Raw genomic sequence first — 11,614 nt, 5'->3', positions numbered from 1 at the left:
AGTCTCACACCCATACATGACCACTGGAAAAACCATAGCCTTGACTAGATGGACCTTTGTTGACAAAGTAATGTCTCTGCTTTTTAATATGCTGTCTAGGTTGGTCATAACTTTCTTTCCAAGGAGTAAGCATCTTTTAATTTCATGGCTGCAATCACCATCTGCAGTGATTTTGGAGCACCCCCCAAAAATGATCCCATAGAGGATTATAATCCCATAGAGGAAAACTGGGCTCTCATGTAGGAGAACTATGAGGAATATCTCTCAGTGAATAGGGCTCTTGGGAGAGAAGAAAAAGACTTAGCTTGGAGGAGAGGAGTAAGTAAGCAAAGGAGTTCAAAATCATCACAAAATGGTAAAGTCTATACTGGGACTGGATAAAGGGCTTTGGGGTCAGTAACGGAGACTGGCTGACTATCCACCAAATCCATTTCCATTTCCTTCTAAGCACAGTGTGCTGTTTCCCAGCTTCCCTGAGCCATGTATGGGCATGTGCCTGAATTCGAGCAGAAGTCTGTATGAGTGAAAGAGGTTATGAGCCAGGTTCCAGCCAGGACTCTACAACCGCCTCCCTGCCCCAAGCATCACCATCCACGTTCATGTCTCTTCCATGATTTCCTGTAGACAAGCAGACCCAATCTGTGAGTCAACAATAGGGAACCACAATGTATATTGAGGGCCTGAGTCCCTCAATCACTGTGCAGAGGAGAGAAGCCTGCCAATGAGAAACAACTGTTTTGATCTTTCAACGAGCATGAAATAAAACTTCTGTTGTGTTTAAGTCATTACCTAGTTTTGGATTTTGTTGTAGCCGTTATAGTAGCTAGAGTTACCTTATACAAGGTGGACAGAGTATACACCTTCACCTTTTACCTTTTACCTCTGGCTCATTGTATCAGATCTGAAACCTCCTCAGAGGCACTGACTGCACCTTACTTCAGCTGGTTTTCTCCATAATCCCACCACAATCTCTCGCACCCTTAAGTCCTCAAAAAGCATTTACCAATTTAAAATAAAGGCAAGGTATTCGCCCAAGCAAAGCAAAAGGACTACGTGTGCGCAATAGTTACAAACTCGAGTTCCGGAATGATATCATCTCAGGTTCAAATCCCAGCTCCATCACTTACTAGCTGGGTGATCGCGAGCAAGTTCCTTCTATGCTTCAGATTCTTCAGGGCTCACATGGGAATATTAATGTTTCCTAATTCATTGGATTGTTGTGAGGATTAAATGAGAGAATGTACGTAAAGCACTTTGGAAGCAGTCAATTCTAAAAGCTATTTATTCTAATTGTAACAGAAAGCATCTGCCGTGATCTCCAGCCGAGATGAGGAGGTGAGGGGGGTTGGGTAAGAGGGCAGAAGCACATGGAAGAACATGGGGGCTCAGCATTTCTGAGCCCAGCCCGGATGCCACCAATCCTTATGTTTCCAGAGTTCTCATCATTCAAGACAATTCTAAGAAACACACCACAGACCACTTACCCTGTTAGCACCACCACAAAGTCCATCACATTCCAGCCGTTCCTCAAGTAAGAGCCTTTATGGAAGGCAAATCCAAGGGCGATGATTTTAATTCCAGCCTCGAAACAAAAAATTCCAATGAAGTATGGTTCTGTGTCATCCTGGAAGGGGGAGAAGGTAAGATTAGTGTCTTTGGCTGGACAGAGGGCGGCATGAACAGGGAACCACCCACTCAGAATCTCTACCCACTTCCCCTCACCTCTCCAGACTTTCCAGCCCTCACCGCGCCTCACTGCATTCTGCCTGGAGTAACCTTGTCCAAAGGCTACTGCGAGAAAAACAGAAGCATGGAGAAGACGACTCCTTTCCATTTGGCCAACTTTACACACTACTTAGGCAGCCACGTGTGACTATTTAAATTGAAATGAAGGGATTTCCTGGTGGTTCAGTGGTTGGGAATCTGCCTGCCAATGCAGGGGACACGGGTTCGATCCTTGATTGGGGAAGATCCCCTATGCCATGGGGCAACTAAGCCTGAGTGCCACAACTACGATGTCTATGCACCTGGAGCCTTGCTCTACAAGAGAAGTCTCTGCTATGAAAAGCCTGTGCACTGCAATAAAGAGTAGCCCCCACTCACTGCCACTAGAGAAAGCCCAGGCAGAGCAACGAAGACCCAGCACAGCCAAGAATAATAAATATATAATAAAAAATAAATTTAAGTGAAATAAAACGAAAGACTCAGTTCTGCTGTCACACTAGTCCCATTCCAGGCTAACATATTGGACGGTGCAGATGTTGGATATTTCCATCACTGTAGAAAGTTCCACAAGAAAGCGTTGGTTTAGAATGTTTACTTGTCACATACATCATCCAGGACCCTGGGGTTGGCCCCTGTGCACTGACCTCACCTCCAAGCCCCCAAATCTGACACTTGTGATGATTCTAAGCTGGTGTGCACCAGTAGAGCAGTTCAGGTTGAGAAAATATTGGAATGAATACTTCTGCACTGGCTGGTAAATGACTGATGTTCCAGCTCCCAGCTCCCCACCAGGCCTCCGGCCAGGCCTGGCTTCCAGCTGACACTCTATAGTATTAATACTTGGAATTAAGCTATAAACTTTGTTCCCTCAGAGCCTCTCCATTGCTGTCTCCCTCATCTGTTAATGACAATGCTTCTCAAGCTTCAGTCATTTTCATTCTGCCTCTATGAGCTTTCCCATACCAGCTCACCATCGCTACTACTATTTGCTTACTATTCTTTAAACAAACTCTTTTTACTTAGCCTGATCTTAAGCAAAAACAAACAAAAAAGTTTTAAGTCATTGTTTTTCTGGACTAGTTATCTATTTTTAGGAAACACATTATAATACATAACTGCATGCATGTGTGTTAGGTTGTGTCTGACTCTTTGTGACCCCATGGACTGTAGCCCACCAGGCTCCTCTGTCCATGAGATTTCCCAGGCAAGAATACTGGTGTGGGTTGCCATTTCCTACTCCAGGGGATCTTCCCGACCCAGGAATCAAACCTGCATCTCCTGCACTGGCAGGTAGGCTCTTCTGCAGCACCACCTTGGAAGCCCAATACATAGCTATTAACATGTAAGAGCCTTGAGATCATCAATATTATGTGGATTAGGAAGGAATGACTTCTAAAATCTCTCTCTCCCTACACTTGAGTTTTGAAAGCTGGCTTTGAAATGGTGATGGGAAGGAGCAAGGTCTCCTTCTTGGGGTTGTCAGAATGCCAGGAGGCAAACCAAGGGGATGGGGGATGGCTTGGCATCAAGAGAGAACTTAGTGCTACTTTACAGCTCTGCAGAGTTCCACCAGATCAAACTGGATTTTGACTCCAGAGCTGATATTCATGTGTAGTAAACCTGGGGAAAGAGAAACCAGCTAAATGATGCCCTAAGCAAGCAATCCAGAGAAGGCAATGGCAAGCCATTCCAGTACTGCTGCCTAGAAAATCCCATGGATGGAGGAGCCTAGTAGGCTGCAGTCCATGGGGTCACTACGAGTCAGACACAACTGAGCAACCTGACTTTCACTTTTCACTATCACACAATGGAGAAGGCAATGGCAACCCACTCCAGTGTTCTTGCCTGGAGAATCCCAGGGACAGCAGAGCCTGGTGGGCTGCCGTCTATGGGGTCGCACAGAGTCGGACACGAATGAAGCGACTTAGCAGCAGCAGCAGCAGCAAGCAAGCAATCACGCAAAAGTCAGAATGTGGGACCTTCCTTAGGGCAACTGGACTGGTTTCTGCAGAGTCAATGGCAGGAGGGAAGATAACTGCCTTAGATTACAAGCCTTAACATCAAATCTAGACCATGTACGGATCTTGGTTCAAACAAAACAACCTGTAAGATGCCATTTCTGATGTAACTGTGGATATTTGATTACTGGCTGGGTTTTTGATGATTCCCAGGAACCACTGGCGTGCTGGATGTCAACATGTCACTGGGGTGATGTAAGAAAGCATCTTTTTTGGCCACTCTATGTGCCTTGCGGGATCTTAGTTCTTCAACCAGGGTTTGAACCCAGGCCATGGCATTGAAAGCACTAAGTACTAACCACTGGACTGCCAGGGAAGTCCCAGAAAGTGCCCATATTTTGAGCAATGCAGACTTAAGTATATGGCAGTGAATTGACGTATTGCCTGGGATTTGCCCTAACATACTTTGGCCAAGAAAAACAAACCAAGGAAATAAAAAACAAAAGGAAACATGAAGTGAGGCAAAATCTTGATAATTGTTATCTCTGGATGAGGAGTTCATGAGGGGTTCATGGTACTGTTCTCCATGTATTTATGTATGGTTAATATTTTTCACAAGAATTTTTGTTTGTTTTTCTTTTTTAAAAACTTATTTATTTATTTAAATTCTTTTGGCTGTGCCACCAGACTTGCAGGATCTTAGTTCCCCATCCAGGGACTGAACCTGGGCCCTGATAGTGAAAGCATCAAGTCCTAACCACCCAATTGCCAGAGAATTCCCCAAAATTTTGTTCTGAATGTGACTCCTCATGGACAACGTAACCCCTCCATCCCTCTCCAGATTAACAAAAGGTCTGCTGGGGGGGCAAGAGTGGAGGATGGGCAGCGAGGACTTCTCTCTCCCCAGATTATTGGTATTCATGAAATTTAGGTTCCCCAGGGCTTTCATGGTGGCTCAGTGGTAAAGAATCCTCCTGCAATGCAGAAGACACGGGTTTGATCCCTAGGTTGGGAAGACCCCCTGGAGAAGGAAATGGTAACCCACTCCAATATTCTGGCCTGGGAAATTCCATGGACAGAGAAGCCTGGTGGGTTCCAGTTTATGGGGTCACAAAAGAGTTGGACAGGACTTAGCAGCTAAACAACAACAGGCAGGGGGCCCAGGATCTGGTTCTTGGAGACAAGACTAAGAGCCCAGTCTGCTCTCAGATCCCACAGGCACATCAGTTTGCCCCCAAAGCAGAGACCCTGGCGGGGAAACATCACTCACCAGTCGTTCAGACATCGGAGTCTTGTCATCATCAGGTAGGTGTTGCTCCAGGGCGAGGACGATGCAGTTTGCTATGATGGTGGCTAAAATCATATATTCAAAGGGAGTATCACAGAGTTAAGGAAAATCTTTTCAGCTTTGTTTAGATTCAAAGCACAACTGAGTGGAAGATACAGGGATTTCCCACATGTCCCCTGCCCCCACATAGGCACAGCCTGCCCTGTTATGAACGTCCCCCACTGGAGTGGTGCATTTGTCACCCGTGATGAACCTACACTGACATATCACTATCATCCAAAGTCCTTAGCTTACGCTATGGTTCATGCTTGGTGTCGTACATTCTGTGAGTCTGAGCAAGCGTATGATGACATGGATCTACCAACATAGCTTCATACAGAGGAGTTTCACTGCCATGAAAACCCAGCAGATGACTCCGTAAGGAAACTGTAGATGCTCTTCCTCCATCTCACCTCCAACCTTCATTGGACAAATATCAATTTAGCACCTATTGCGTGCCAGGTCCTGGGCACAGGGTTACAGCTGAGAGTAAAACTCACAGAAATTTCTGCCCTTGTAGAAGAGAGGCATACGGTACTGTACGGTGAATGCCACAGAGAGAAAAAGCAGGAGAGGAGGTTGGTGGTCGCAATTTAAAATACAGTGATCAGATCAGATATCAAAATGTCCATCTTAAATGTCCATCCACAGAAGAATGGATAAAGATGTGGTACATACATACGATGGGCTATTACTGAGCCATAAAAAAGAATGAAATAATGCTATTTGTGGCAACATGGATGCAATTAGAGATTATCATATACAGTAAGTCAGATACATACAAATGCCATATGACATCACTTATATGTAGATTCTAAAGTATGATACAAATGAACTTATTCACAAGATAGAAACAGCCTCACAGACTCAGAAAACAAACTTATGGTTACCAAAGCGGGAAGTGGGGTTGGGAAGGGATAAATTAGGAGTTTGGGATTAACATATACACACTATTATATATAAAATAGATAATCAACAAGGACCTACTCTATAGCACAGAGAACTCTATTCAACATTCTGTAATAACCTATATGGGGAAAGAATCTGAAAAGGAATGAATATATATACGTGTGTGTGTGTGTACATAACTGATTCACTTTGCTTACACCTGAAACGAACACAACTCTGTAAATCAACTACATCCCAATTTAAAATAAAAATTAAATTAAAAATAAAATACAGTGATCAGGTTTGATATCAAAAGCATGATCAACAAAAGTAAAAATAGACAAATCAGACTTTGCCAAAATTTAGAACATTGGTGCATCAAAGGACATTGTCAAGAAAGTGAAAAAAAAACCAACAGAATGCAAGAAAATGTTTGCAAATCATATATCTGATAAGGGTCTAGTATCAGAATAAAGAACACTTACAACTAGACAATAAGAAGACAACCCAATTAAATAACAGGCAGAGTTTGAAAAGACATTTCTCCAAAGAAGATCAGAAAAATGCAAATCAAACCACAATGAGATACCACTTCACATCCAGTAGGATGATAAGAATGAAAAAAACAGAAAACAGTCAAGTGTTGGTGGGCTTCCCTGGCGGCTTAGTGGTAAAGAATCAGCCTGCCAATGCAGGGGACATGGGTTTGATCCCTGGTCCAGGAAGATCCCACACCCTGCAGGACAAGTAAGCCTGGACACCATAGCTGCTGAGCCAATGAGCTGCAACTGGTGAAGCCCATGTCCCTAGAGCCCGTGCCTGGCAACAACGGAGGAGCCCCCACCCTCTGCAACTGGAGAAAGCCCACACACAGCAATAAAGGCCAGTGCAGCTATAAATAAATAAATCTTTTAAAAAAAGAACTGGGTTGATTTATTTAAAAAATAAAGTGTTGGTGAGAATGTGAGAAACTGGAACCACTGTACATTGCTAGTGAGAATGTAAAACAGTACAGCCACTGAGCAAAATAGTTTGATGACTCCTCAAAAAGTTAAGAGCTAGCAATTCCACTCCTAGGTATACACCAAAAGCACTGGACAACCAGTACTCAGATACATGTTCACAGAAGCAATACTCACAATTAGCCAAAAGGTGGAAACAACCCAAATGTCCATCAGGGAATGAATAGTTAAACAATATATGATATATCCATAGAATGGAATATTATTCTGCCATAAAAATGAAGCACTAACTCACACTGCAGTGTGGAGGGGCCTCAAAAACATCATGCTGAGTCAAAGAAGCCAGATACAAAAGACCATGTATTGTATGAATTCCATTGATATGAAATGGTCAAAACAAGCAAGTCCATAGTCCGAAAGCAGACTGGTGGTTGCCAAGGACTGAGGGGGCTGGGAGAGCGGGCAATGGTGAGTGGTTACTTAATGTTTTAGAACTAGATCAAGGTGATAGCTGAACACATTCCAAATGTACTGAATACCAAGGAATTAAAAATGGCTAGTACTGCTGTGTGAATTTCACCTCAGTAAAGAACAACATGGTAGTCAAGCCTCCAAGAATCAGCCCTTTCAAGATCCAAAGGAGGGAAGGTGTAGGTCATATGGCCATTTCTAGAGGCATATTCCCTCTCTCTCTGGGCACAAGCGCCTCCCTGAAACCTGGAACACTGCTCCAGCCACCAGACAGTCCCACTGGAGGGTTTGCCCTTGGGGAGGGTCTGTCCTGCTCACTTCATATCAGGACCTGATCTGCTGATCAGCGGGTGATCCACAATATCCCTGTTTCCCCGGCCAGATCTGCAGAAGCATCCTCAGGCCAACAGCCTTAATAAACAAAATTGGCAATTTCTTTTCTTTTTAATTTAATTTTTAAAATTTTATATTGGAAGAGAACAAAAGAGGAAGAGAAGAGAAAGGACCTAGGAAGACAAATTCAAAACAATTAACAAAATGGCCATAAGAACATACATATCAATAATTACTTTAAATAAAAAAGTCAGTAAAGAATCTGCCTGCAGTGCAGTAGACCCAGGTTCAATCCCTGGGTTGGGAAGATCCCCTGGAGAAGGAAATGGTGACCCACTCCAGTATCCTGGCCTGGAAAATCTCATGGACAGGGGAGCCTGGTGGGCTACAGTCCATGGGGTTGCAAAGAGTCGGGCATGACTGAGCAACTAACACACTAACACAACAAAGCTGGAAATTTCTGAGAAGGAGGCTTAGGTGTGGAGAAATGGATGCCAGAGGGAGAAAGCCTGAGGGAATTGGTTACTCTGGAGCTGGGTCTCCCAACTCCCACACTACTGACATGATGAGGGGCTGACTGTGGGGCTGGAGAAGACTCTTGAGGGTCCCTCGAACAGCAAGGAGATCAAATCCGTCAATCCTAAAGGAAATTAATCCTGAAGATTCACTGCAAAGACTGACGCTGAAGCTCCAATACTTTGGCCATCTGATGCAAAGAGCCAACTCATTGGAAAAGACCTTGATGCTGGGAAAGACGGAAGGCAAAAGGAGAAGGGGGTGGCAGAGGAGAGATGGTTGGATGGTATCACCAACTCAATGGACATGAGTTCGAGCAAACCCCGGGAGATAGTGACGGACAGGGAAGCCTGGCATGAGGCAGTCTATGGGGTCACAGGGAGTCAGGCATGACTTAGCAACCGAACAATAACAATTCTCTGTGGGTGGGGTTTCACGGGAGCTGTCCTGCATATTGTAGGGTGTTGACCAGCATCCCTGGCCTCTACCCACTTGATGCCAGTAGCATCCTCCTCTCCAGTTATGAGAATCAAAACTTATAACAACCAAAATTCATCTCCAGATATTGTCCAGTGTCCTCTGGGAACACTGAAATCCACTGTTGTGCAGAAGGATTAAATAGCATATCTTGAACTTGGCCATGTTGATGAACTACTGCCCTCCTCCCAGCTTTCTCTCTTGGAAACTTAACTAGCCTCGGTATCCTGTTTGGCTCTAGAGTTACATTTAGTATCGTGGACGTTTCATAAAAACCAAGGGATCTCACAGGCTGGAGGAGGAGGAGTTGGAATATATACCCACTTTCCAGGTGTGAAAATAAAGTCTGAAATAGGCAACCTGGGAATAAGAGTCTAAGAAAGGAAAAGAGGTCTTCTTTGTCACCCGCTTCAGCCTTTGCCTTCAGCTGAAAGCAGTCGAGCCACACTCCATGCACACTTTGAAAAGCAAATCCAAGACTCAGGGCAATTTGGGGAGTCAACAAAAGCCATTCCTGCTGACGATCATCTCTGATTGGCTTCCTGCCTCCGAGCTGACGGTCATTAGAAGCACAGAGAACAAAGCTGGGCTGTGTTGCACAAATACTCCATTCTGCCTCACCCTGCAGCCCAGAAAATAAGAGACAATATTTGTACACAAAGAAGCAATGCCAAGCCCTTCCCCGGCCTCCCCTTGCCGAGGCTTCTGAAGCCATGATTTGAATCTGATGATTTCGCTTTCCTTCTCTGCCAACTAGCTCCCTGTGTGCTTCTGCACCAAGCCTCACTCTTGGGGCCCCCTGGCCTCCTGCCCCTAAATGGCTGGGATGTGACTTCCTTTGTATCTGATTCGAGCTGAGGTTCCAGGAAGAGTCCCACAAGACCAGCAGCAAGCTGCACTTTCATGGGCTGCATTATCGGGCTTTCAATTGCCGTGGTCACCTGGGTTTCAGACCCAGAGCTCTCCAGTATGACAATGAAGTCTTAGTCAGCATGCAAACCAACAGAAAGAGGCTGCCCATGCCCATCTTATTTCTTTTTCTTTTTGGTCAGGTATGGATACACTGGCTTCCCTGATGGCTTAGCAGTAAAGAATCTGTCTGCAATGCAGAAGACATGGGTTCAATCCCTAGGCTGAGAAGATCCCTTAGAGGAGGGCATGGCAACTCATTCCAGTATTCTTGACTGGAGAATGCCATGAACAGAGAAGCCTGGTGGGCTACAGTCCATAGGGTAGCAAAGAGTAAGACATGACTGAAGCCACTTAGCAGGCATGCATGCATAGATACACTGGCTATCAAATGTCACCTCCCTCTCTCTCCATGCACCCTGCCAGTGTCCAAAGACACGCCCCAAATGGGAACCTGCAACACTGACCTTACACCCTTGTTACTTAAGGTGTGGTCCACACCCTTGCTACTTAACACGTGGTCCAGGAACCAAACAGCAGAGGCCAACACCCAGCAAAAAAAGCAGAGCATCAGGCCCCATGCTGACCTGCTGAGTCAGAACATACACTTCAGCAAGATCTCTAGGGGCTCTGTGCACACTGAAGTTTGGAAAGTGCTGCCTTAGATCTATTTCAGGGGGGAGGAGGAGCCCCGGTTACTGTGGCTTTGAGTCATCCAGAAAGAAGTGGGGGCTCGCCTTTCTGCTCCAAGCCTTCTCCTCCATGTTCTGACCCCAGAGGAGGAGAATTCAGGAGGCCTGGACCAGTCTTCTGCCTCCACTCAAGGTGAAACCCAAGACCTTCATGGATCAAGAGTGATGTTGGAATGAGATGAAGACGCAGCACAGAAAATTCTGGTTTACTGCACATGGAAACAGTCACAGCCCTCCCATGGCTACTACCTCACTCAGAAGAAAAGTCAAAGCCCTCCCAGCAGTCCTGCATGACCTGCCCCCATCTCCTCCATTCTCCCCCTGGTTCATTTACCTACAACCATACTGGCCTCTCCATCTTTCTCAAACACACAAGGCACCTTTTACTGCCAGGGCCTTTGCACCTGCTATTCTCTCTCCTAGAATGCTCTTTCCCCAGAGACCCACAAGATTCCGTCCCTCTCTTCTAGGTCTTTTCTCTTTTCTCATCCTCAGTGAGGCCCTTTACCCCATCTCCCTACTTAATTTTTTCCTTGGCCCTTGCCCCCAAACACCTGCTGTATTTTTCTCCTTTACCTGGTTTCTCTGTTTCTTTTGCCTAACAGACTATAAGCCCTGTACAAGCAAAACACTTTGTTTTGTTTGATGCTTTGTTCTCAGCACCTAAGAGGGCATCTGTTCCAGAGTAGGTGCTCAGTAAACACCTATGGAAGAAAGGAAGGGTGGGTGGGTCCTGCTGTCCACATCTCTCCCCTCACTTCGTCATGTGCCAAATCTCTGTAGGCACGTTAAGGACACAGATCAACTCCTTGAAATCTGCGGTGATGTGCCTGGTGCACTGTACTGAGTTCTTGGCACAGGAGATTCTTTCCCCAGGTAGAGGTCAAAGGTTGTCCAGGCAGGGGGAGATGAGGCATTTTCAGCCCAACCCTGAGTTGTGCCTGATCCTCCCTATTTAGAAAGCCTGGGTTCTAACTCACAGCTGTGGTGAGCAATGCCTCTGTGAGCTGAGCTGAGCCTTCCTGCTCCCCGATTGGTTCACGGAGAAAACACCTGTGTCAGCGGGATCCAGACTAATCAGCCAGCCGAAGAGGCCAAAAGAAGAGGGAGGGAGATGAGGAGGAGAGACGCACCCCTGGTGGGAGGAAAAGCTGGCTCCTGAAATGGCTCATGGAAGTCAGACTAGCAAACAGCCCTACAGGCGAATACAGATACACAAAACTTCCCCCACAATAAGATAGATCAGGACCCCCAGTGGCCCCAGAGAGGGGCTGTGTGTGACACAGGAAATGACCCAGTGATTTCTTTACAGGGAACAAGGGCCGTGTCTGTGAATAGGAGCTGTTCTTGGGAGCC

At 45.7% G+C, this 11,614-nt stretch overlaps 1 protein-coding gene across 1 annotated transcript in view; it reads right to left on the bottom strand.

Annotated features, from left to right (window-relative positions):
- CACNA1A (calcium channel, voltage-dependent, P/Q type, alpha 1A subunit) overlaps positions 1–11,614 on the bottom strand; it is a 255,016-nt gene that overhangs the window by 202,282 nt on the left and 41,120 nt on the right. Inside the window, 2 exon segments of the mRNA XM_010855524.1 lie at positions 1,485–1,624; positions 4,954–5,057. Coding sequence (XP_010853826.1) covers positions 1,485–1,624; positions 4,954–5,057 — 244 coding nt within the window.

The sequence above is a fragment of the Bison bison genome, unplaced genomic scaffold (genome assembly GCF_000754665.1).
Source record: "Bison bison bison isolate TAMUID 2011002044 unplaced genomic scaffold, Bison_UMD1.0 scf7180017864365, whole genome shotgun sequence".
Lineage (NCBI taxonomy): Eukaryota > Metazoa > Chordata > Mammalia > Artiodactyla > Bovidae > Bison > Bison bison.
The sequence above is the reverse complement of the archived record's forward strand: the minus strand, read 5'-3'. Positions and strand labels throughout refer to the sequence as shown.